Consider the following 23,478-nt stretch of genomic DNA (forward strand, 5'->3'; position numbering starts at 1 on the left):
CTGCGCGTTCAGGAACCTTAGACTCTCTTACGAGGTTGTGTTCTCTAAGGTATCGATTCTCTTTAGAGATTGGGCACCATAATTGGGTCGGTAGCCGGGGTTGTGGTTGGGGGTGTAGCCTGTGTATTTCTCGTTTCTTTCGTTTTCTGCTTTTGCTGTCGTTTTTCCTGTCTTTCTTTTCCTTTTTTTACTTTTCCCTTCTTTTGTCTCTTTTAGTTTTGTTGCTGTTTTTGGGTGATATTTTCTGCCCTTGCTAATAAATTATCTCATCTTCAAAAAAAGAAGAAGTATGGGCAGGTTACTTAATGATAAAGCATCCGGTTGACATTATTTATCATAGGCCCGATTTAAAATCAAGGGGGGGTAAGGGAAGAGAGAGTTGGCCGTGTTATATCTTATATTTATCAAACCTTTAGAAAACAACTAACTGCTATTCATTTTTTATTCCCCCGTTTGCATTGAGAGAAGACTGGCATACTTGTTTTGTCACCAGCTGCTGAATTTTGTAACTTCGATTTCTGCTTTATTTGTTCGACTGGTCATCTCTTTCAATTCTTGAGTACATCAATTATAAGTGTCACGCCCCAAATTTGGGGACGGACAGCTTCCGTGATGCCCCGAATCCGGCACTCAACTTCCATACACCAAGTCCCGAGTTCGGTGCACCACAAGGAAGATTTCTGATTGAATTTTTTTTATTGTATATACATATAATAATACTGAGCATGAAGATTCATGATCAAAATACCAAGTAACACTCTCCATTATAAATCCTAATGGTTACAAGTACAATGCTTTCCAAAAGGTACACGACGTCAACATTGCCAAATCGAAAAATAGATACAATGCATCGAGAAAGCTAAGTCTTCCAAGCTACTCCTGTCCTAAAAAAATAGGAAATAGGAAGCTTAGGCAAAAAGCCTAGTGAGTACATACGTGTTTGCAGTGTGTCATACATGCAAGCAAGACAAATATACCATAAGGAAATCATGTATGGTGAAAGGTGTGTAGCACGTAAGGTAAGATGTCAATGCCAATGCAATGCGTATGCATCATAGTAATACTCCGAGTCAATACTACCAGCATCACCAAGTCATATTTTCATTTCTCCCGTACCACAGTCATAATCGTATTACATGCATCCGTAAACACATCATTATCATATTGTCATACCATATCATAACTGTATATCTCGGGAAACATTGTGGTCGATACCATGCACCAGACACTAGTAATCGACCTCGCATACCTGCCCTATGGTGGACTTCCAACAACTGTATATTATGGGAAACACCGTGGTCGATACCCATGCACTAGACACTAGTAATTGACCTCACATACCCACCCTGTAGTGGGCTTTCACCCGACATGTCAATAACGGACTTCATTCGTGCTTCTCCTCGCCGGCGAGTCAGACCGGTCCCTGTTTGTACCTCAACCCTTAAGCAGGTTGGACCCACCTCTTCTCAACCTGACCTCGTCAGTGGGAGTCAAATCCATGACCCATGTATCCACTTGGCCTGACAGTGAGGCAACCCTAGCTAGCATAGGGGTTTAGGGACTTTCAACCCAAGGGGCACATCATCCCCTACTAATTCCACACTTCCGGTGTCCCGTTCATTTTCAGGGATAACCCAAGTCATCATCATAGATGTACATTCCATCGTCAAGATCCAACTCATGTTATACGGCACGACTGTGGTATTTCGATCATCATGTATGTCATGATTATATATGAATTCAAGCAATCATGATAAGGCATACATTTAAGTGCATGTGGTATGCATATAACGCCATAAGTTTAGGGTTTGCTTAACCTTTAAGCCAAAAATGACATACAATCATTATATGCCACTATCAACTATATCAATCCATAGTCATGTGACTAAACTGAAGAAGACACATCTTACACATGAACAAATGTATTGAAGTACAGTTGCACATACCATTAATTCCATGGTTCATGAGTATGATCAACATCAACATGGTTAAGTAGATGAATTTAGTATGCTAGGGAGTGGAACAACATTAATCAACTATCAAATCACATGATTCTATTAACCATAATCATTGACATCACTAATATCATATATAACTATCATAATCACAAGCATTAATTGTAATAAGAGTTACACCATATCCTTCGCAAGATAAATATTCCATTAGCGGCTTTGGCCCGACATGATTTTCTTCTATTAAAACCACGTGGTTATACCCTAACTGGGCCTTATGGTTAATGAGTGGTGGTGACGCAAAGTACATGCACCAAGTGGTTATGAGATGAAAGGTATAATTATAACATATAGTAAATGAGCCATAGGATGGATGGTGCTGGTGAAACTCATATAATGTAGTAGACTTCACCTTCACGTGGGTTGTTAGTAGATTGGATTTACAAATAATTATTGTAGTAGTTTTACAATGGTTTAGAATGCATAGGTAAACCTCATAAGTAACAGTGAGTCCCGAGTTGAATGACTTGGTATATAATATACACATAAGAGTTAGTCACGGTTGAATAAGGCGGGTTTGTCTTATATAATGTAGTGGATCCTACTTCCAAGTGGTATTGTGAGTAGATGGGTCCACACAAAAATATTACGGTGACTCCCAATAAGTAGATAATATAGGTATCTCACATAAATTAAGGTAGTACAAGGAAGAACAGTTCAGATGTACAAGGCACACGACAGTGGGCTCCATGATCGAACTCTTTGGTTGGCAAAACAATTGAATAGTGCGAATAAAATATGTACATTGAGTGGGTTCACAAGTGTTCGAAAGTTATACGTTCAATTAACACTACTTCATATCATCTAACTTATTTAGAAATTGGATCTAGGTCATTTTGGAATCATGTTCTAGGATTAGCTAGCCTCATGGATAAATGGTGAAATATGCAATGCTTACATCAAGGTAGGGTCCATAATCAATCTAAAACGCGTCCTAAGTTCATATACAGAAGAGGTTACACCATCAGCATAGTCCACGAGTCTGAGTAATCACACAAGTCTTATATGCTTACATGGTCTCATGGCCACTTCATTATTAGAAGTCCATATGGTTGAGTGGCCACACAAATGTCACTCTACTTACCATAATAAAGGATTTAAGGTCACATGGTTACTTATTTTTTACTATATTACAACTCATATATCTATGGGCAACCACTTTATTAAGCTCCCATATGGGCAGGTTGTCGATGTCATAATTTCACTTGGTTGAGTGGACATACAATTAGTATCATGGTCTAGTGACCGTATCTCAAAGCATCCAAGACACAATCACAAGCATACCCACTATACTAGATTACACTACGTTACACTAACTCTTAAACTATGATCGCCTTATACTTTATACGGAGAATGACTCAGATTTGGTGTCACATAATCAAGAGGCCAAGAACTAGCTTCCATCACATCAGATATAGTTTAGTGGTCCCCGCATCTGTCTCAGCTATGAGAATAATGTAAGGGTTATATTTATGTTGCATGACACCGAATTGAAGGCCACTCCATTATTAAGTTATAAAATACAACTTGACATAACAACCCTTAAGACTAGGGAATTCGATCATAATTCATGTGGCCGCACCTATGCCCTTAAGCATAAGGTCACACTGTTGGATGACCATCATTACCACATAATTTTATACAGTTGGGTGACCTCATGAGCACTTATGGTCAAATGACTACAATTACGCCACATAATTAAGTGGCCATTCATGATCTAAGACTGCATAGGTAGGGACCGCACGATTCACAATAACACATGATAAGTGGGCTTCACACTCCACAAGATTAGGGGTCGTAAAACACATAATCGTAGTTCATACCATCATACACATGAACATTTACTAAAAGAGTTCATTCGTTGGCTTATGTAAGACTACCACTAATGGCTTAAAAAGGGATGCACTCATAGTAAGCCTTATAGCTTGTGGGCCTATAATCCCAATGCCCTTGTGAACACGCCAGTGGGGTCTACAAGTAGGCTCAATATGGTCCATAAGGTGGGCCTAACATTTGGCCTAGCCCTCAACTCAAAATGAGCCAAACCTTAATGCAATTAGGTGTGGTCCTAACATGGTTGATATAATGGAATGATGGTAAAAATGTAGATGGAGGTTCACCAATGGTTGGCGTGGACAAAATACTTATATCTTGGCGAGGTCCTCCAATGGATGAACAATATATACAACGAGGTGGGGTTCACCCATCCAGTTGGATGTCAATTACGAAAATAGTTCAACGGCCCTAGAGAGTTCGATGGCGGGAGCATTTCCCTATGTTGTGGCCTACCACATTTTGGACTCTACTGTACCTTTAGGTGGATTCCACAATGGGCCTGATGAATAGAGAGTCTTGGAGGGAAATCAAACATCACAACCGAGAAGGATTTTCAACAACAGTCATTCAAACAAGGCTACTTTATGTGGCGTGGGTGAGTCAAGACTAGAATCTGTCTCATTGTTGTGAGACCTATCAGAGATTGTGGCCCACTCAAGATTGTGACCCACCTGATCCGTCTAAATGGGAAAATTACAAAGTGCATACATCAAGTTAGGCCCAGCAGTGTGGGGATCAACGGTCTCTAGACAGCGTGCTTTGGCACACTGCTTGGCTCACAAGAGATCTCTTAACTGTGGGAGGTTAATCCCATGGTTCCTATGGATTTTGGCCCACCTAAGGTTTTTCTTCATTTGATTTTTAGTGCCTTGACATGAAATGAGCTGTCATGATGGATGATTAATGGTTAGGATAGAACATATATATAATGGTGGAGCCCAAGGGGACCTCCCATGAGGTCAAGTTGTGTGGGGCCCACCAACCCTCAATACCACCAGTCAGATGCACCAATCCATGATGGGCCTAGGGCTTAAAATCAAGTGCATCTATGGCACATGTGGGCCACACCTCACACACAAGTTGAGAGGGTTACCCTCCATTAAAACATTCATAATCATTGGTTGGGCCACCGAGACGTGGTTCACAAATCCAGCCCATCCATTATGTGTGTCCCACTTAGTTGAGGGGTCAGTCCAAGTTTCAGATGCATCCAAATTTCAGGTGGGCCCCAATGAGTGCTTTTATATGTTTTAACATGTCTTCATATGATTTTAAACGGTGTGGGCCACCTGAATTCCATGTATAGCCAATTTTTGGGGTATCCCATTTTCAAAAGGGGACCCATCAAATACACGGTGTAGATGTCCAACATACATCATGGTGGGACCAGTGGTGGGGCCCACCCTCCCTGCCCGTTCCAAGCCGCCCGCAGCATCCTCTGGACGCTGGACGTCACTAGCCAGGGGCGTCAGCCCCCTAGCTATATATATATATATATATTGTAGTTTTTCATAAGTGGGGCCCACATCAGGACGATCCACCTCGTCTATTGAGTTCTCCAACTCATGAAGGGTCTAACAAGTCCGATATTCTAATGGATAGAAACATTACAGCGGGCCCTACCTGATTTCAATGATAATTGTCACTTATCACTACTATTTTCAATGGTGTGGTCTACCAGAAGTTTGGATTGGCTTCATTTTTTTGTTCAAGGCCTAAAATAATCTGAGAAATTGAATGGACGGTGTGGATTAAAAACATACATTATGGGGGAGGCGTTGTGGGCCCACAGCCCCTGCCCTCTTCAAAAGCAGCAGGGACGCTAGCGGCAACACGTCCAGCCCTCTTTTTTTTTCTCATTAAGGTGGGCCACTTAAGAGATCCAGTCCATCCATTGTGTTGGCTGGATCATTGTACTCAATAAATCCTTTAGAAAAAAAAAGTGGGTTGTGATGGGAAACAAACATTAAATTATGTCTAAAAAGAGTTTCAATGGTAAACACCCTTATTCCGACCTGGAATGGCCCACTTAAGTCTTATATTAATCTGATTTTATATTATTTTTTTTGGACTCATACCATAGAATGAGCTGTTGGAGCGAATGAATGGTGTGGATCTTTCATATGCATATTGGAGTGTCCTGCTATGAACCATGCCCCTTTTTTTCTTTTTTTCTTTTTTTCGAAAGCAACAAGGATGTTGCTGGTCCAGCGCTGCTGACAGTGGCAACCGTCATTCGTGAACAAGCTAATATTTTTGTATTCCATTCATCCAGATCCTTGTGAGACTGTTAACATGTTGGATGGCCAATAAACATCATGGTGGGGCCCATGGTTAGTGGGACCCACACAATCTCCAAATCAAACTTATTTTAGTGTTTTCGTCCCATCCAATCCATTGGATAGTATGAACAGTCTAGATAACATATAATCCTCAATGTGGGGCCAACATTAGTAGATATCATTCCTACATTATAAGAAAGAGAACAAGGAAACAAAGAGGAGGGATGAGGGGGTGTACTCACCTCAATGAATTAGATGGATGGAAGAGATGGAATTGATGGTTGAGATGGATGGAAAGGATGGGATTGATGGAGTTGATGGCCCACCAAGATCACTCCTCTTTCTCTCTCTCTCATCACCAAGATCAGTCTTCTCTCTCTCTCTCTCTCTCTCTCTCTCTCTTTGTGTAGAAAAATGGTGAAATGTTAAGGAATGAAGGGATATATGTAGAGAAATTGTTAAAATGTGGTTAAATTCAATTAATGTGATCTTGGTTAGCTTAGACTAGGATTATGACAATTAACTCATGATTTTAATTAATGGTGGGTTAAAGGAGCATGGTATGGCATGGTGTGATGATGTCATGCTTAAGGTGTGGCATGGAAAAGAGTTAACTTGAGGTGTACATGAGAGAGGGAGGGGAATGGGTGTGTGACATCACACACATGGGTAGAGAGACTCTCACCCATGTGTGGCATGTGCATGTGTGCATGGCATGTGTTATGCACATGTGTGGAATGGAGTACATGGCACCTTGCGCACATGATACACTAATGATTCTTCGCGGCGTATCTCACTAATGGAGTATCGTACCAACGCACGGGTGGTACCTCCACGATCGCTGCGACGGGGCGGTCGATATGAGATAGGTTTCGAGGTCTTGAGGTTCCGGTCAGTTGGGTGTGTACTATGAATGGTCAATCCAGGTCTAGCTAAGGGCATCGATCATTGTGTACATAAGCATAGAAAGTCGTACGGAATAGACGGGGTCTTACAATAAGCCATTGGCTTTAATTTTTGTTATGGACTTATGGAATGCCACACGCATATCATTTATGTATGTTTGTGCACATGTATCGACCATATATCAACCATTTGAATTTGCCTTCAGATTGTAATCGGTTTCTCTATATTATGGACTTCTATAATGCCGCGGATATATCATTTGTGTATGCATGCACACATGGTTTTTTCTTATTTATTATTATTATTATTATTATTATTATTATTATTATTATTATTTGATGACGTCAGGGTGTCCTTGCCCCATTTTGAGGTGAGACTATTCCCTACAAATGCACGCAAACCATATGCATCGGGTAATCCTGGGGAGACAAATCGAACTCACGTTTGTGGGGAGCACACCCATGATGCTTACTGTTTGCCCAAACCCCGTGCATGTTGGTTTTTTCTTTTCTAATATATGTCAACCATGTGAATTTTCCTTCACATTGTAATTGGTTTCTCTATACCCTTACAGGTGTTGAAGAAGGCATGTAGGCTCTATGCAGCAAGCTGGGTACACGACATTGGTCCTGATCTTCGACCAAATGATTACAAGAAGGATGAAGGGAGTGAAGATAAACCTGATGACACAAATGCAACAAACGACAAAAAGGAACCATCAACATTGGAAGATCTTAGTTTGCAACTCTACTTTTGTTGTTTCTGATGAAGTTCTTAACTTGCCATTTATTCTTAGAAGCTCCTTTGTTTCTGAATCCTTTTCTGCCATTGTGGGTATTTTACTTGAAAAAAGGACATGGGGAGATTGGTGGAGGATTCAGTTAATGTAATATGACTGCCATGGCAGCAACAACTTCTGTATGTCTTAAAATTTCATCATATTCAACATATATTATTGTGTACAACTGAGCACATTAAGGCAAAAACAAAACATAAACCATGTCATATTTCCTATACCCGATGTACATAAACCATGTCATATTACAAAAAAATATATACACTGATATATATATAACAAAAAGGACAACTGGAATCTGTCGCCTCTACTCCTGCAGCTCCCTACTCTCACCTGTAATAAAAAAAATAGAAAGGAAAGCTTGAGTTACTAAGCCCAGTGAGTGCGTGTGTGCAGTGACAATGCATGTTTCATGTCAGGCTCCTCTAATGCTCATGCTTTCTGGCTTGATAACAATAAAATAAAGATACAATGCCTACTCTTTCACCGTTTTCACAACTTTCCACATTTCTCAATTGGATCACCAAGGTCTAAAACAGAGGTGGGACTCGCATATGATTACTACCCACTTGTGTAGACTTTTCCACCGTGGTCAACTACAGAGGTGGGACTACATAGTTCATGGGCCGAACTAGTCTAACCCACTTGTGTTAAACCTCACTATCTGTTTAACAGCGAGAAGTAATAAGTCGCCTGGCAAAACAATAGTGGACAATTTACGAGCTCGTCGCACAGAACCTATCTTTGCTTGCCCATAAGCAGGTCAGGTCAAACTTCTCAACCAATTGACACGCGTCGGTGGGAGTCGCTGCCTACTTTGGTATTTCAGCATTCCAGCGCTCTGTTCTTCCACCCGGTCTAAGCATTGGTTTCTCCCAATGGTACCAATCGAGGTTTAGGGACTTTCACCCACGGACCCTCTAATCACGTCCTGTCGAATTACACATTTCCGGTGTGGTGTCCAACTCAAGTTATAACAAAATATGTTTCATCGCATTTACAATTACCATATGCATAAGTCCACATACAAGCACAATATGTCATGGTTTTCAAGGCAAACATAGGATGACCTTCCTCATATGGTCTCCTCATACATTTAAGTTCCACATTTAAATTCCTCATAAGGGTCTCATGTAATACATCATGTATCTAGATGGTTTACATACTCATCATAGACACATCATGTGTCGCACCACAACCCACTATGATCACCATATCATGATATGAATCATTCACTCGCAAGCATACAATGATACAACAACTATGAGTCATGCATATGATATGCACATGACTTAGCCAATCTAATTCCAATCCGGGATTTATTCTGCTATAAGACTTCATGCTACAAGCATGCTTTTTCTCAAGAAGTAACTACATGAAAATGATGTAGGACATTTCTTTGAAATAATTTGTCAAATAGATAGCGGGCGGATGTAAGGGACAAAAAGAGAACTCATTTGTAAGGGACAAAGAGACAACCCGTTAGAAATACATATGACTTTCATCTAATCAGCCATTAATAACCTAGTCAACTAACGTAGAAAATCCACTTTCATCTAATCAGCCATAACCTTAAGAAAGTCCAGCAATAACCTAACGAATTTAAATTAGCAAAGCTAGTCTTCTATAGGGTTTTGAGAGTGAATGATTCATATCATGATATGGTGATCATAGTGGGTTGTGGTGCGACACGCGATGTGTCTATGATGAGTATATAAACCGTCTAGATACATGATGTATTATATGAGACCCTTATGAGGAATTTAAATGTGGAACTTAAATGTATGAGGAGACCATATGAGGAAGGTCGTCCTATATTTTCCTTGAAAACCATGACATATTGTGCTTGTGTGTGGACTTATGCATATGGTAATTGTAAATGCGATGAAACATACTTTGTTATAACTTGAGTTAGACACCACACCAGAAATGTGTAATTCGACAGGACATGATTAGAGGGTCCGTGGGTGAAAGTCCCTAAACCCCGATTAGTACCATTGGGAGTGACCAACGCTTAGACCGGGTGAAAGAACAGAGCGTTGGAATGTCGAAATACCAAAGTAGGCAGCGACTCCCACCGACGCATGTCGATTGGTTGAGAAGTTTGACCTGACCTGCTTATGGGCAAGCAAAGATAGGTTCTGTGTGATGAGCTCGTAAATTGTCCACTATCGTTTTGCCAGACAACTTATTACTTCTCGCTGTTGAGCAGATAGTGAAGTTTAACACAAGTGGGTTAGACTAGTTCGGCCCGTGAACTATGTAGTCCCACCTCTATAGTTGACCACGGTGGAAAAGTCTACACAAGTGGGTAGTAATCACATGGGGTACTAGTATCCTCTATCGGTATAACTGAGTATGATTTGAATTCTCTAGGAGTCTGGGGTGAGGTCACCAGATTCTTGTGCAATGGCACGACGATTTCTAGGTGTAAGGGAAACCGTTTGCACTCTATGCATTTAGAATCAAAATTTAAAGTTTTTCATGATACTTTCAGTACAAATGTGTATCCTTGTGAAGCCAATGGGACTGACATCACTCCAATGGGTAGGGCTAGCTCCATCTACATCAACTACATTTATATCAACGTACACATCTTGTTCCATATATTCCTCTTGGCGTAGGGCACTATCACATCTCTTTCTCGATTGTTTATTTATATACTTAATCTCCCTTCGGATTTTTAGAGTAATTTTGTTACATACTTTCGCATTTGACCATGGTAAATGTGTAAGGTGTTGCGTGTGCCACATAATGTCATCGGAACTGATGCAGGACATGAAAATTAACTATAATATGTAAGATCTCAGGCTTTAGATCAAACTAATTCAGAAACATTCACATAAAATTTCCACATCCTACACAAAAGTTTAAACATTCAAGCAACGGGAATCTGTGTGGGTCCAGGCCTACACATGTTAGGGTTGGATCAATAAAAATTATGAGTCAAACGATACTCAAAGGGAAGTAAACTCATCTACACATGCACAACAATCCGTCCCTAATCCAAGGGATTCACCAGTTTCAGTTTAGAGAACCTTAGGGTAAGAAAAAGGATAAACAAATTGAAAATAATGTAATCTAGGGTTGGGTTATGGAAAATAGGTATGAGAGGGATGAAATAAGTAGGAAATATGAACCTCGCGATAGTCCACGTGTGCGGACAGTGGGCCAAGACTGACGCACGTGCTCAGGGGCCTGGTCGCACGTGTGAGGGGGCGTCAAACGCGGAAAGTGCCTCTTTGGCCTTAGTTGGTCAGGGGAGGGCTTCAAAAATCCCAAGTTTCGTATCGATCGGATGCGCGGTCTGTGCGTGGTGCTTCTCGCCAAAATTTCAGCCCTCTCGCAGGGCTAGATTTTGAAAATCGGCTGTAGGGAGAAGAACTGCTGCAAAAGCTAACGGATTTGAAGCGAGGATGGTTGTAGAAGGTGAGAAGAATGGGTGATAGAAGATAGGGACGGATCGGGATAGATGTGGCTTCGCACCACGGTAGTTAGCCCTTCGATGAAGGGAGGGCTTCACACTCAATTGAATTTTCACAACTCAAGAACTCAAAGAAGTAGGAAAGCGCAGGAATTTTTTTTTTTTAATATTCAATAATTCAAAAGACTACAAGGGGTTCCTATTTATAATAGAACCATATACCCTGAAACTCGCGCCATGTGCGCAACCTATTACTTAGCGATGAAGTAATAAAAAATAACAATTAATCAAAGCAATCTAAATCATCCATGGTACTCTTAATAACAAGAATAAGCAAAACCTAAAATACTAGCTTAATCAGAATAGTTGGCCACGATCATGAGAACCCATGGTGAGCTTTACATGACTATCGGATCCACGCTAACGAACCAAAACACAGCCCTCGAACTAAGAGGCCCTCCATGGACATTATCATCGATCTAGATCGATGGTGGGGCCTTCCTCCTCCTTGCGTACGTGCATAGGCAGAGCGTGCATGTGCGTGAGATGTCCCCATCAAGAACCCACATAACTCACATACTATGCGAGTCTTATCTATAAGACTATGATAGTGCCCATACTTCCAACCCAGGTAATTTGACTTATGTTTTAAAGAGGAAGATTGGGAAGAAGACATGGTGTGGTATATTATGTGTGTGTGTGTGTGTGTGTGTGTGTGTGTGTGTGTGTGTGTTGATTCTTCTTGTTATAACTTGTAAGTTGTAAACTCGTAAAAGCTAAAAACTATAGTAAAGAGTCAAGACTAAGAGATGAGAGAAGGAGAGAGTGAGTGAGAGATAAAGAGGGAGAGAGAGGAGGGAATAGAGATAGAGAGAGGGGGAAAAAGAGAGTTACACTTACACACTTACACTAGTAGTAGTAGAAAGGGAGAGTGAAAAGAAAAGGAGAAAGGGAGTTAAGAGTTCCGCTTGTAGTAGGGGAGAGAGAGAGAGAGAGAGAGAGAGAGAGAGAGAGAGAGAGAGAGAGTTACACAATTACACAGTCTAAAATTCGGAAATATATTCTTGTCTTGACTCTTGAATGTTGTAGACTTGTAGTAGAATGTTGATTCTTGCCTTTTTTGAACTCTTGCTTGATTCTTGAAATTTGAATATTGACTTGTAGCTTGTAAAATGTAAAAATAAAAAAATATCTTGCTTGACTCTTGTCTCTTGATTTAAATGTAGAGAGAGAAAGAAAGAGATATAGATTTCAAATTTCAATAGAAATGATCAAATGAATGTATAGATTGTAGAGAATGAGAATGAATGAATGTAGAATTGTAGATTGAAAAATGAGAATGGATGAATGTAGATCGTAGATTGTAGAAATGAGAATCTAGATGTAGAACTTGAATGTGAAATGAAAGAGAATATGAGATAGATGTAGAATTAGAAAATGAAATGAGAGAATGAATCTAGTTCTAGAAACTTAAAATTTAAAACTAGAAAATAAAACAAGAGAATGGAAGTATGTAACTAATAAGAGAACGTAGAAAATGAAATGAATGAGAATAGATAGATGTAGAAGAACTAGAAAATGAAAGAAACTTAAAAATAGAAAATGAAATGAAATGAAAGAATGTAAATTACTAAATTGTACTAATAACTAATAGTAATTAGTAAGAAATGAAATGAGAGAATGTAAATTACTAAATTGTACTAATAAGTAATGACTAATAGTAATTAGTAAGAGAATGTAGAAAATGAAATGAATGAAATGAGAAAATGAATAAAATGAAATGAGAGAATGTAGAACTGTGTAATGTGAGACTTGGAAATTGATGTCTTCTTACTTCTTCTATCTTGAATATTGATTCTTGATTGAAACTTGAAAGAAGTTGGAATTTGGGCCTTGGAGACTTGGAACTTGAGAGTTGAAATATAGAGAATGTAAGAGAGAATGAGAGATTTGAAAGTATGAGAGTAGAGGAGAGTTTAAATGAATGAAACTTGCATATAGAGGGGACTTGAAGGCCTTTTATAGGCAAAAAGTCCGGATTTCGCAATAAATAAATAAATAATCCCAACAGTCAGATTTTTGACCGTTAGGTGAATATGTGATCGCATATTCTTGTATATGAAATATATGCCATCACATATGCCATGACCGCATATGTGATCAATGCAAAAATATGTGCATTTGCAATCGCATATTTGCATATGCGACCACTCATAACAACACTGCTCACCACTTTTATACTTGGAAACAAGGTACTCATGTGCAATTAACGCACTAACCAAGATTTGCCTCCCCGGGACAAAAGCGCTTTGATTGTCTGAGATGACACTGCCAATGATCTTCTGAAAACGAGTCACTAGAAGCTTTGTCAAGATTTTGTAGGATCCGTCAATAAGACTGATCGGCTGAAAATCCTTTAGCGACTCTGCACCCGAAACTTTGGGAATGATAGCAATGAAGGAAATGGCAAGATCATACGAACTTCATAACATCTTGTTTAATGTCCTCCCAAAAGATTTTGGAAAAAAAAAAAAACATTGGAAAACCATCCGGGCCCGGCGCTTTGTCACTCCCCAACGAGACAACAGCCGCCTTCACTTCCTCTTCTGAAAATAGAGCCTCAAGCGAAGTAGACTCTTCAACCTAAAACTGGTCGAAAGAAAGTACAATGCCTGTAGTTAGTAGTGTAAAATTGAATATGATATCTGGGAGAGATTCCTGTGTTAGTTTTGCAACATTTAGGAAATGATAGTGACACTTCAATTATACACATAGCATAGTTGTGAGGTGTCTGCTATGCGGACTGTCCAAACTGCTGATCCAACTGTGGCTGTAGCTTAACCGATGTATTGTGCCGAGAAGGTCAGTCGTTTTTCTCCCTTTGAATTTGGACCACTTGCTATTTACTTTTAACCATCAATATGGTAGCCATTAATTGGTGGTTAGGATATCTTGATGATTGTTATTTTAGAGGTATGCTCCATCAATAATGGGACCCACAACTTGGATGGTCTGGATAGCTCTACATCAGTGCCACGTGTGAGGAGGATGAGTTCCCACCCTTTTCAAAATGGTGCTAAACTGACATAAGAGTATTGCGCATGTATCCTGGTCCCTTTGTTGATGCTAAACTGACATAGGATTTGTCAGCACTGCATTGTAGATGTTGCTTTTTTGATACTTCTTCTTTGAAGCTTTGGAACTATAGCCCTTGTATATCAATCAGCTGCACATGTGCCATGTGTACGGGAGTATGGTCAAGGCTCAAGCATAGAATGTGGTACTTGAGACCATGGTTTTACGACTTGGCTGAGTCCTGTATGACCTGTATAGGAGGATGGTCAAGGCTCAAAACCACTATTATAGACTATGGACTTGAGACCATGGCTTTAAGACAGCTGAGTCCCTTGTGACTCGTCCAAGTTGACTTGGACTGGTCAGACCCGATCCAGTTCAACAGTAAGTCACCTGTATGAGTTACCCTTGACTCAGCCAAATTGGTTTTGTTCATCCCCAACTGGGGTGAGTCCAGAGCTGAGCTGATGCTGACCTGACACAAGCCTGTCTCATAAGCTGGCATGATTTTTGAGAAATGGGCTTCCTACCTGGACTGGTAATTTCTGTTGGAAGCAATCCATGGTGGGCGAGGCCTTAAGATCTGATGGCTGGCCTGACTCATTGGTACTCTTTATTTGAAGTCGCAATTCAAAACTCCTAGCTGTATAATTGTATTTGTGCCCATCTTTGCTCGCTGATTCCAATTCTGACATGGCTTCTCTATCTTGTATGGCTGTGCAAATAAACAGCGGTGGCAGCGAGAGGTGGAATGGAGACCCTAAGGCCTGCTCTGCAGCGAGTATATATGACAAGAGCATCTGCCTATAGAGATGCACTCAAAAGCTTTATTCAAGGATATCAAGAAGGAATACAGCAGGTCATGGCAAGGAAAGAAGATACTCAATTGAAGCAGAAGGAAGACAGTCCACAAAAGAAGGAAGACAGTCCACAAAAATCAATTTGATTTTCTCTTGTATTCTCAAAGCGATGAGAGTCAACCAAAAACATATTCATATCTTAGATAATTTATAGAAACAACGATTTGCATGTCATTCCTTAGTTTTTGAAAGAGGCTTTTTAGAGGTAAGCTTTTCTTGCAAGTGGAAGCATGAAAACTCTGATTTTCATATACAGGAAAGCTTCGTCTTGTGTCAGTTACCAATCTAGGGTCTTCTCTTCCATTCACGGCATTAAATCTGAGACACCCAAATCAGAAAATCTTACATGGGTTGGTACTGACAGTTGGGAAGTGTCGGATTTGCAGCATCTCTTACAGATATGTGTGAGGAAGAGGTCTGTTGCAGAAGGGAAGAGCTGCCATGCACGTGCAATTCAAGCAGGTCTACAAACAGACACATTGATATCAAACATCCTCATCAACATGTACTCCAAATGTGGGCTCATTGACTCTGCACGTCAGGTCTTCGATAGAATGCTGCAACGAAGCATCATTTCATGGAATACCATGATTGGTGCGCATACTCAGAATGGAGATGAACAAGGGGCATTGACACTCATTAAGCAGATGCAGAATGAGGGGACTCCATCAAGTGAATTCACTCTTTCAAGTATTCTCTGCGCTTGTGCTGAGAAATTGGCCATCGGCGAGAGCAAACAGTTGCATGCGTTTGCTCTCAAAACAGCATTTGGTTCCAATGTGTTTGTGGGAACAGCGGTGCCTGATGTCTATGCCAAATGCAATTTGATTAAAGATGCTTGTAAGGTTTTTGATGGTATGCAAGAAAAAACTGCGGTCACATGGAGTTCGATGGTGGCGGGGTTTGTGCAGAATGATCTCTACGAGGAGGCTCTAGCCTTGTTTCACCATGCCCAAAAGATGGGCTTGGAACAGATCCAGTTTACGCTTTCCGCCGCTCTCAGTGCTTGCGCAAATCTAGCGGCTCAGATTGAAGGGACCCAGGCGCATGCAGTGTTGGTAAGGAAAGGTTTTGGCTCGAATCTTTTCGTGGCCACCTCACTCGTGGACATGTACGCGAAGTGCAGAAGCATCAAGGAAGCTTACTTTGTATTCTCTGGCGCAGAAGAGAAGAATGTGGTGCTGTGGAATGCAATGGTTGCGGGCTTCTCTAAACACGCTCATTCCACCGAGGCCATGATATTATTTGAGAAAATGCAGCAGGCAGGTATGTGCCCAAATGAAGTTACATACATTTCTCTTTTATCTGCTTGCAGTCATGTTGGTTTGGTCAAGGATGGACGGCATTATTTTGATCAGATGATCGGAGACAACAACATAGAGCACAATGTCCATCACTATTCATGCATGGTCAACCTTCTTGGCCATTCTGGTCTGATTTGTGAAGCTCGTGAACTGATTGAACGGATGCCGTTTGAGGCAACAGCTTCCATGTGGGGTTCGCTGTTGGGCTCATGTAGGATCTATGAAAATCTTGAATCGGCGGAGGTTGCATCGGATCGTCTGTTCAAGATTGAGCCAGACAATGCGGGAAACCATGTTTTGCTTTCAAATGCATATGCCGCGAATAAGAAGGGGGAAGTTGTGAAGGCGAGGAAGGCTTTGAAAGACAGCAGAGTGAAGAAGGCGATGGGAATGAGTTGGATAGAAGTTAAGAGCCGGGTCCACACGTTTGTGGTTGGTGAAAGAAGCCATCCAAGAATGGCTGAGATCTATGCGAAGCTTGATGATTTGGAAAAAGAGATGAAGAAGATGGAATATAAGGCTGAGATTGAATACGATCTGCATGATGTGGGGGACAATCAAAAGGAAGAGCTGTTGAGACACCACAGTGAGAAGCTGGCTCTTGCCTTCGGTCTCATCAGCCAACCATTGGACGCACCGATCACTATCAAGAAGAATCTTCGCATTTGTGGGGACTGCCATTCTGTTATGAAGTTTGCATCGAAGATCACAGGGAGGGTCATCATTGTCAGGGATACGAATCGGTTTCACCATTTTAGGGATGGCTCGTGTTCGTGTAGGGATTTCTGCTGATGCAGTTAGGACTCACGTTTGAACTTGCCAAGGAAATCCCAGCATGCGGAGTTCCGAGCCATTCATCGGGTGGGCCAAAAGACAAGTTCATTCTGCTGATTTGGTGGCCACTCGTGCATGTTGAATGTGGATCATTGGTCTAGTCATACGTTTCTTTGGTACTGTGGCCCAACCGGTGAGCAGATTGGTCAGATTTTTGGAGCCAGGGGATCTATGCTATGGGGCCCGTCTAATGGGCGCCTTGAATCTTGCACTCATGCACCATGTTGGCATGGTCTATCCTGGCCCAGGATTGGAATTGAGTCATCTGAACTGTATGGCACTGAGATTTTGGATCGCACTAGTACTGTCGCTAATCAGATTATAGACAGTTCTCATGCTTACCAGACAAGATGCAGACCCACAAACGGATGCAGGTGGCAGATATTGGTGGGCCTGGGAAGAGAGCAGTATCCGCAGATATGCTGATATTTTTTATTATTATTGGTATTCTATGAAAGGTGAAGACAATTACAGTAATCGGGAATGCAATGGTTGTTTGGGGAGAAAATTTGGTGAAACGAGAGCTGTATATATCGATCATGATTACAAGAAGCGGAAGAATGAAGATGGAAATTATATGGATGGTGGTGATTTATTGGCATTGACTGTCCGGCAGTTGATCACCGTGGACTGGTAAGCTCTACATTTCAGTATCCTCTTACAAGGTCAAGTTTAAATACTTATCATGTGCACGAAACTTGCTTTCTACGAAGAACGGTGACAAAATATTGTTCTCAGCAATTGCTCGGGAGATTTTCGGAACTTTTGTTTTTCTTGCAATATTGTTGGGAAATTCTCGCTGAGAATAAAAAAAAATTTAAGTTATGCGGAATCAGGGCGTCACACGTGCGGATGCCTATAAATACCCCATTGACCCTCTCATTTGGGTACTTTTGAGAGTTCAGAGCCCCCTCAGAGATCTTGTCTGAACAAGTGAGAGGTACCAAGGAAGACCCGCGCAACAACTCTTCCCCGAAGTTATGCATTGACCATAGTCAGTGTATCCCGGGGGTGGAAGAAATCAGAGAAGAATTGAAGTAGAAGGAAGCCTTCTGATGAGTTGCGCGACCGCGCAATTCAGCAGTCTTGCGCGGCCACACAACTGCTCTTCAGTAAAAGCTGGGTTGAAAGCATTTACAGACTCAAGATGATTCTATTCCTATTCTGGAGCATGTAAGGAGGGGTTTCAAACCCACGCAAATCTTCTGTTATTTCGACGGACACTCTACAGGGGCCAAAATGCTGCCAAAATTACTATTTTTAATTGTCATTTAATGCTATACAATTAACTGCATACTGTTTTAGAATCAAGGGCAATGTAAGGAATGTAATAAGAACTCAAATTAATAAAATCTTTAACGATGAGCAGTCATTCATTTAAGGTTTCCCTATTATGTACAGATATTCCAATCACCAAAACAACATTTCATTTTAACAAAATGGTGACTCTACTGGGGGATCAAACACAGAATCTCTTATTGGAATATATGTGCCTAATAATAGCATTGAAATAATTGGAAGATGTTCGTCATCAAAAGGCGTCGTGAAGGCACCAAAATGGCTACTCTTGACAGAAACATTCCTCCATCTCTAAAGCAAGATACAGTTTGAATCAATCAGGATAACTAATGTCGGCTTGTTTAATGACAGGTACACTATTCTTGTGAAATCGTAATGGCTTATCTTCTTGCTAACGTGACTGTCTACTTCACGCCCAATTGATTTGTTGTGGCTTATGTGGACAAGGTAGAATGTCACCAAAGAAGGCACTGGAAAGGGTCGAGTTAACCGCGGTTCGATGCAAACAACCTCAATGGCAAGGATGATTTTTGCTTCACCCATGGCGCAAAAGATCGACAAGGAATGGATAGTGGTAACGTCCAGAAGAAGAAAGGCCCAATCTCCTCCTACGAAAAGCCCGGTCCCATTGAGCGCAATGAGAGGGCCGATTACTCGGAACACTACAAGGCACAATCCCGCCTTAGCTCCACCCTCACTTTACCCAGGAAGGACTGAAATGCTCTTCACCCAGCAAGATTTTCCCGCATTACCGACAACGATGCAAAATACATCCATTGCAACCTCATCGAGAGTCCAAAAGGAGAAAGGAAAAGTTGTTTTGATAGGAAAGTCTTCGCCCATGATACCCGTAGCAACGGACGCGATGCTGGTTTCTTCATCGAAAATGTTCCGTTTTGAGCTGTATGGTTACCCGAGACAGTAAAGCGTTAGTTTTGGGTCGAGCAACGGTTCTTTCTTTTTAACGCCACCAATGATGGCGTATTCATCCTCTCCCTCTATGTCAGGAGTCAGGACAATCAACGAGTAAGAAGGCAACGGTCTTTATGGCAAGCACCAGTCAGACCCATCTGTCTTCAACAGATGAACGTCTAGCCAAGATGGTACGCATGCAGGCTCTCTTGATGGAAGAGTGGAGAAACCTTAGAGAAACATTAGCGGCACTAGCCGGCAATGCGACTCAGGCTACTGATCCTCCCATGGCGACTTCTATAAATGACAGCGGACAACAAGCGAAAGGGTCACAACCGCAAAGAGTTGGATCTCATGAGTCCATAGTCGTCGTCATTGGCAACGTAACTCAGGAAGAAGTTCAACAAGTTGTCGTTGAAGTCGTTCACCTAGAAAGGGAGCAAGAACAAAGAGGAAGATTCCAGTTTCAAACATCATATCCTCACAAAATTGAAGAGATACCCAGTTCCTACTAATTTTAAATATCGGGACTTCCAGAAGTTTGACGAAGATGGTTCACCGGAAGAACATTTGATGCACTTTATAACAACCATGGAAAATTTCTCTACAATTCCACAATATTTTTTACGATTTTTTGGGTTATCCATGACGGGAAAGGCCTCTAGATGGTATTCAGCCATGGCCATGGAATCTACACATACATGGGATCAGATGCAAGACGCCTTTATGACAAACATTTTCTCCTTTAACAGAGATGTTGTACTGACCAAATTGGCATATGTCCGCCAAAGAGAAGGTGAACCGGTTGAGAAGTTTATCAATCGATGGAAGAACCTAGGTGCGTCATGACGATAGCTTCCGAGAGAATCGGAACAAGTTAAAATGTGTTTGGGCTCTATGCAGCCAAAAGTAGCGTTCAGCCTAACAAGCGCTGATATACAAACCTTTCATAATCTCGCCACTAAGGCCCACACCCTTGAAGTCATGGCCAAAAACATGGCCGCCTTCTGAACAAAGCCGCCACGTCAAAGCTCCAATAGAACATTAGCAAACATCGTTGATAAAGGGAAAAGGAGATGAGACTCTCGAGGCAGACAAAGAGATGGCGGAAGGGAAAGAAGGAACAATTATGAAGGTAAAGCGGCGGATAAACGGCCTAGACAATATGAAAACCATGAGGGGTATGCATTCGCAAGAGAAGACGTGCTCCCTATAATGAACCAGCTACTGGCCGCAAGGACAATTGAATTACCCTAGCCAAAATGTCCTGAAGAGGCTGAGAAAATAAAAGTATTACTGTTGTTATTATTGTATACTCAGCTATCCGAGTGAAAATTGCTATACTATTAAGAACATACTCCAGAAGATGGTTGATAGAGGTGAAATCAAGCAAGCCAAGAAGGTTGTGGCAAACACAGTGTCTGTGTGGAACATATTTAACATGGCACCTTTTGCCCTCCTTCCGGAAGTACTCAATTTGAAGGTCAAGAGCGAAAGTTCGAAGCAGGATGAAAATTCATCAGTAGCTCATAAGGAAAGAGGGGAGAATTTAGAAAAAGAAAGACCAATGAAAGATCCTATAAAAGAAATCATGATGTAGACTATGACCATATCCACAGTCTTTGATGATTGTCACTAGAAGAGGATAAAAGTGGTTTTGGGGGGTCAAGGCCCATCGCCCACTTAGGCGTCACAGGGCTAAAAACACGCCAAAAGCCGAGGTTATTCTATTCTCTGGAGCGGAGTCTCCCGTAGAGCACTTGCTACAGTATGTCAGACACAACATTCATCATGATTCCAACAAAAGATACTTGATAGAACAGTTTGGCAGGTCCTTAACGGGTCCGACTAGATTGTGGTTTGAGTCAGGAGCTCTAGAAGGAGTCATTAGTTGGAAACAGGTTTGTGATTTATTCCTGCTCTGATTCTTCGTGCCAAAAAGAGCCATGCTACTAACAAAATTGGTAAGATGGGAAGCCAGCGTCGAAGAATGCCCTTACCAATGTGTTAAAATGGAGAAATGTTGTTAACAACTTGTATAAGCTTGTGGAATACTCTAAGACTCAAGTGACAGAATCGTGTGCGAAAAGTGTGAAGTTGTATGAAGCAAGATATGAGCCTCACATGCTCTTCAACCTTACGAAGGAAGCGGCAATTGTGGGGCCAGCCCCTAATAATGCGCCGCCTATGGTACACTTCTTCAGTGAGTCACATGCAAGACAGGTGCAACAATTACTAACTTCAATATCATCTCAACCCTTTGAGACGAGGCAATCTGCAAAAGTGAGACGGATTTCGGAATTTCCGAAGTTTATGTTGTACAAAGAAGAAACAAGGTCACCGTTAGAACATTTGATATCTTATGAGAAGGCAACCTATTTCAAAGGAAACGTCTCGAAGGATTATCTGTTAAGGAATTTTGTATACTCGTTGGCAGTATCAAGTAGGGCAATGGCTTGGTATTTAGCCTTGCCGGAGGAAGCTTTTCGGTCATGGGAAGAAATGAAGGAAGCCTTCATCCTGCAATTTTACAAGTATAACACTCGAATTTTGGGAATGCAATTGAGGCAAACTATCCAGTATCCCCAAGAAGATGTGGAAGATGTGTTAGATTTCATTCGACGATGGTGGAATGTACGTTCCTATTACCTCTCGATACCTGTATCAGAAGCAGCTATGGTGGAAAAATGTATCCAAGCGACCGTCCTCAAACACGAGTTATTCCCAAGGAACAAAGAGTTGTCACATACTCTTTTAGAATTTGTTAGAAGTGTTGGTAACGCAATTCCATGAGGACTGTAATATAGCTACTATAAAGTCAGTGAAAGAGTCGGATAGCTCTCCAGTGAAAAGTGCTAAGGAAATAGTTGTGGTAACTTTGCACTCGGGAAAGAAAATAGTGAGTCCTTAGAGAAAGCATGGTCCAACAGCATCACGAGAAGGAGCTTCAAAAGGCTCCCAAGAAAAGGAACCCCTATGTAGTAAAAGAAATAAGATAGATGAAAGATTACGCACTGCGATACTGTCGGCCTTGGGAGTGACTTATGATGTCATCAGTCACCCAAAAAGGATCCCTGCCTAATTAAGCATATACGATGCTTTACACTTGTCTAAGGACTTCCGACAAATGTTAATTCAAGCTTTGTCAGATGACGGAGTGAGAGAAGCACTACTCGCCAAGATGGAAAACGTGGAAGCGGGAAAAGATGACAGTACACGTTAGAATGCCATATCTAAAAGGATAGAGGAGACCAACTATATGCCCGCTATTACATTTTCTGATGACAACTTAATGATGGGTGAGTTGGAGAATGGTTTTGTAGTAAATCTCCTACCGTTAAGTACGCTGATATTTATGGATATCTCTTGATACATGCCACAAAAAGTCCCTTTCAAGTTTCTCCAATTTTTTAATGACACTTGCCAGAAAATGAAAGATCGAGATTTAGTATATGGCACAACAACCAAAGTGAGCCAACCCGACACCCTAACAGCTCAGTCAATTCCTCTGCCTCTCTATTCTCCATTTTCACAACAAAAAACGCTCACTTTTTGTGAGATCGATTTTCATCCCTTGTATCCTCAAAACACATGAATCATTGAATATACATTTTCAAAGTCATAATCGGTTGAGTATTTGTATCATAAAGATTTTAAGTTTTGTACACGAACTAAAAATGTGCTATTTGGAATTCGATAAATTTGCCCTGAAGCCTCCAATAAGCCCTTAATTATGGGCCTGTTTGGATTGGTGCAGCTCAAGCTAAGAGATCCCTAGCAGGTAACTATACCAAATCACCATCCATAAAGGCAAGTCCTTACCATATGTCCTGAAGGAGCTTGGCAACAGCACATACTTGATAGAGCTTCCACTAGAAATGGAATTCAGCCCTATCTTTAACATGGAAGTCCTTAACCGTTTACTCTGGACGCCATGA

General features: G+C 41.2%; 2 protein-coding genes across 2 annotated transcripts in view; both read left to right on the forward strand.

Annotated features, from left to right (window-relative positions):
* The window catches only part of LOC131237220 (uncharacterized), a 38,183-nt gene extending 22,764 nt beyond the window's left edge, over positions 1-15,419 (forward strand). Inside the window, exons 2-3 of the mRNA XM_058234899.1 lie at positions 7,611-7,773; positions 15,063-15,419. Coding sequence (XP_058090882.1) covers positions 7,611-7,773; positions 15,063-15,277 — 378 coding nt within the window. The 3' untranslated portion in view covers positions 15,278-15,419. The remainder of the gene's footprint in view (positions 1-7,610; positions 7,774-15,062) is intronic.
* LOC131237219 (pentatricopeptide repeat-containing protein At5g04780, mitochondrial-like) lies at positions 15,290-18,091 on the forward strand. The gene has a single exon (XM_058234898.1). The coding sequence runs from the start codon at positions 15,422-15,424 to the stop codon at positions 17,285-17,287; it is 1,866 nt and encodes a 621-aa protein (XP_058090881.1). The 5' UTR covers positions 15,290-15,421; the 3' UTR covers positions 17,288-18,091.
* Positions 18,092-23,478: the final 5,387 nt, after the last annotated feature.

Source organism: Magnolia sinica, chromosome 2 (genome assembly GCF_029962835.1).
Source record: "Magnolia sinica isolate HGM2019 chromosome 2, MsV1, whole genome shotgun sequence".
NCBI classification, from domain to species: domain Eukaryota; kingdom Viridiplantae; phylum Streptophyta; class Magnoliopsida; order Magnoliales; family Magnoliaceae; genus Magnolia; species Magnolia sinica.

What these genes read in the sequence shown, in the direction of transcription:
- LOC131237219 (XM_058234898.1), top strand. Translation starts at nt 15,422, where the DNA reads ATGAAAACTCTGATTTTCATATACAGGAAAGCTTCGTCTTGTGTCAGT.